The sequence below is a fragment of the Pteropus alecto genome, unplaced genomic scaffold (genome assembly GCF_000325575.1).
Source record: "Pteropus alecto unplaced genomic scaffold, ASM32557v1 scaffold131, whole genome shotgun sequence".
Classification (NCBI taxonomy): Eukaryota; Metazoa; Chordata; class Mammalia; order Chiroptera; family Pteropodidae; genus Pteropus; species Pteropus alecto.
The window spans coordinates 13,553,630-13,556,671 of NW_006434709.1; the positions used below are offsets into that span (position 1 = coordinate 13,553,630).

General features: G+C 46.9%; 1 protein-coding gene across 5 annotated transcripts in view; it reads right to left on the minus strand.

Annotated features, from left to right (window-relative positions):
- Positions 1-3,042, minus strand: part of EML6 (echinoderm microtubule associated protein like 6) — a 267,350-nt gene that overhangs the window by 148,920 nt on the left and 115,388 nt on the right. For all 5 annotated transcript variants that reach the window (XR_003045624.1, XM_025045093.1, XM_015587547.2 and 2 more), the window contains exon 3: positions 382-541. Coding sequence is in view for 4 of the 5 variants with exons in the window: in XM_025045093.1 (XP_024900861.1) it covers positions 382-541 (160 nt within the window). In the remaining variant the exon portion in view is untranslated. The remainder of the gene's footprint in view (positions 1-381; positions 542-3,042) is intronic.

The window sequence follows — 3,042 nt, forward strand, 5'->3', positions numbered from 1 at the left end:
AAAGCAAGGGGACAAAAGTGTTGCTCAGAACTTGAGGTTTGTGAAAAAGCTTTGGTCCAACCCTTATTCCAAATTGGAGGCTAACAATGGAAGACAAGCGAAATTGCTGAGTCATGACAGACTGGATCAGCATGAGTTCATGGCTTCCTTCCTGGAGGCTTATTCACCAGATGGTGAGACTGGGGGAACCAAAATGGGCTTATCCGATGCATGGTGTCAGTGCCACAAGCTTGGAAAAGGATCAAACAGGTGAAAATTCTAAGAGGCTCACCAAGGTGAGAGACAGCACTGATAGACTTTCTAAGGCTATAGGTTATGTGTATTAGGATTCTGACTTATGAGAAGTCATTTAAAAAAAAAAAAATGGAAGAAGATACACACCTGTCCATCTGAGTCGAAAGCCAGGCAGGCAACTCCATGTGTATGGACATCTTTAAGAATAGACACAGTCTGGACATTATAGGAATCCCATATACATATATATGGTTCCTTCCCAACTTGGCCAGTTGCAACGAGAGTTTTATCGGGGTGTAAGGCAAGGCTGAAAAAGAAAAAGGTCTCTTTTCACATCCTCCGACTGAACAAAGTTGAAAACATTGATCATCTTTTATCCACATTTGTTTCTCATTTTAATCATCTAACAAGATACTCTCGAGTCTGAACTGTCACTTCAAGTAATTACCCAGTTGGTCTAAATATAAATGTTCAGCACTGGCAAAGAGAGGCTTAACACAGTTTAACAGTAATTCCATCTGATTTTACTCAGTTACCTTAAAAATGAGACACTATTATAATTTTATGATTAGAAAATCTTCTATATGGTTCTATAACTGCTTTATGTCATGATATTTACTTACTGATTTTGAAAATATTACTCAGCTTTCAAATTAGCTTTTGACTTTAATTGCGGGGCGGGGAGGTAGATGCTGTCGCTAGGAGAGAGTGCATTTCCCAGATGAATTAAACCTGCTTGCAGCAGCTCTGGATACCATCCTCATTAAGATTTCAGAGCATGGAGGGGTCCCAGAGTCAAGATTATGTATTTTAAATGAAATTTTCTATTTTACAGCAATCACTGTGACACCAGGAGAACTACAAATTACTATGCTTGTGATTTGTGTAGTATTTTCCCACTGTAATCCAATCAAAATAAAATTTTGTCAAATGCCAACTAGAATTTCAAGGAGTCTGTAGCAGTCAAGACGAAAAATATTATCATTCCTAGATGAGAAATCACTCTACTATTTTGAATTTATTGTGTAAAGATGTTGTGCCTTTCTAAAAATAGGTGTTAGGAATTTAAAACAAAACAAGCATATTACCTATAGGAGAAACTATCAGATGACTCTTTATGCAGTAACAAAAGTAGGGTTTTTTTTTCCCTTTTCAATTTGGCATGATTTTAAAAAGAGTATATGCTTTAGAATCAGACACCTGGATTTGTATATTGGCTGCCCCTTACTGTCTGGTTCTTTGGACATATTACTTTATCTCTTTTGCCTCAGGTTCCTCATCTATAAAATGGAAATTCTATAGAAAAATAGGTATGAATATAGAGCATTAGCACACAAGAAGCATTCAGTGCAAGTTTCATTATCATTTCTGTAACTGGCATCAGATAGATACAACCGACATATGCATGTCTTTATGGATACAGTGTCTTTCAAAAACAAACTCTGGTTCTCAGCTGGCTCTATGTATGGTCCCCCCGACCCCCAATTCTGCAGCCACCAAGTAACCTCATGGTGGCCCTCATTCCACTGTGTTCCCTTCCTGGGCCTCCCACCAAACCTAGTGCTATCTTTCACACAGGGCCTCCGAGGACCCACCTATTCCTCACACACGAGCGCTCCCAGGCTCTTGTATCCTGGTGCCCCAAGTGCAGCTTGTCTTCCCAGGAGTTCCCAGCACCCCCACTCCACAAGTCCTCAGTCCAGAGACCGCCACCAAAGCTGAAGGCCCACTCTACCTGCATTCTCCAGTCGAGGCTGGGTGCTGCCCTCGGTTTTGTTTTTCTTTTTAGGCAAAAGGGGTATAGTTGGAGCCCGCAGGGCGTGCTTTGTGGCTTCAGCTGTGTGGGGTAGTGAGCTCAGGTCCTGAGGTAGGCGCAAGGAGAGGATGGGCATCGGGCGAGGCTCAGAGAATGGTGGTATCAGGCCCCAGGTGCTGCTGCCACAACCGCGCCCCACAGAGCCCCTCCTCTCGGGATCTCGGGATTTCTACAGGGGCGAGCAGAGGAGTCCCGGAGTGAGCAACACCTGCGCGCCCCAGGTGCCAGAGGCCTCTTGTCCTTGATTAGTCAGTCAGAGTCTGGCTCATACCACCTGTCAAGCAAACCCCTTTCCTCTTCGACGCTTTGCCTTCTCCTATCCCAGTCAGAATCACAGTGTAGGCCACTTCGCCCCACGGGCCACCAGTTGTTGGGGACCTGGCTCTGGCCCAAAGGCTGCACTGGGGCGGGATTGCCAGGTGCCAGAACCCGAGAGCGAACTGCGGAGACCCGCAAGTCTATCACCTTCCAGGAGGACAAAGGCGCTTGGACAGCAATGCCCGCTTCTGGCTGGGCCGCTGGGGGCTCAATCCGACATCTGCCGAGGTCCACGGCTGCAGCAGCCCGAGCACACCATTCCACTGCACAGCCTCGGGGCCAGTCGTTCCTCCCGGCAGCAGCAATGAGGTGTCTAGAACTTGTTCCCCAAGACCATTGCTGTCTGTTTCTGAAGGTTTTTCCCTGAAGACCAGCCTCTAGGCATTACTCTCTTCTGACCCAGCCCAACTGCCAGTACCCGTGGGGTTAGCTGGCCTCGTCACCTCAGGAAATGTCCTTTTCTAGTGAACACCATGAGAGACGCCCGGGGGGTCCTGGGCGAGGCTTGGTCAGAGTGGAGGAGTGTGGGGTGTCCCAGGAAGGGAAACAAGGGCTTCTGTGGCTTCAGCTCTGTAGAAAGAAGTGAGTGCGGGTCCAGGTGGAGGGGTAGGAGAGGATAGGCTAGGACGCACTGAGCATCAGCGAGGCTCAGAGAACAGGGAATCAGGCCTCAG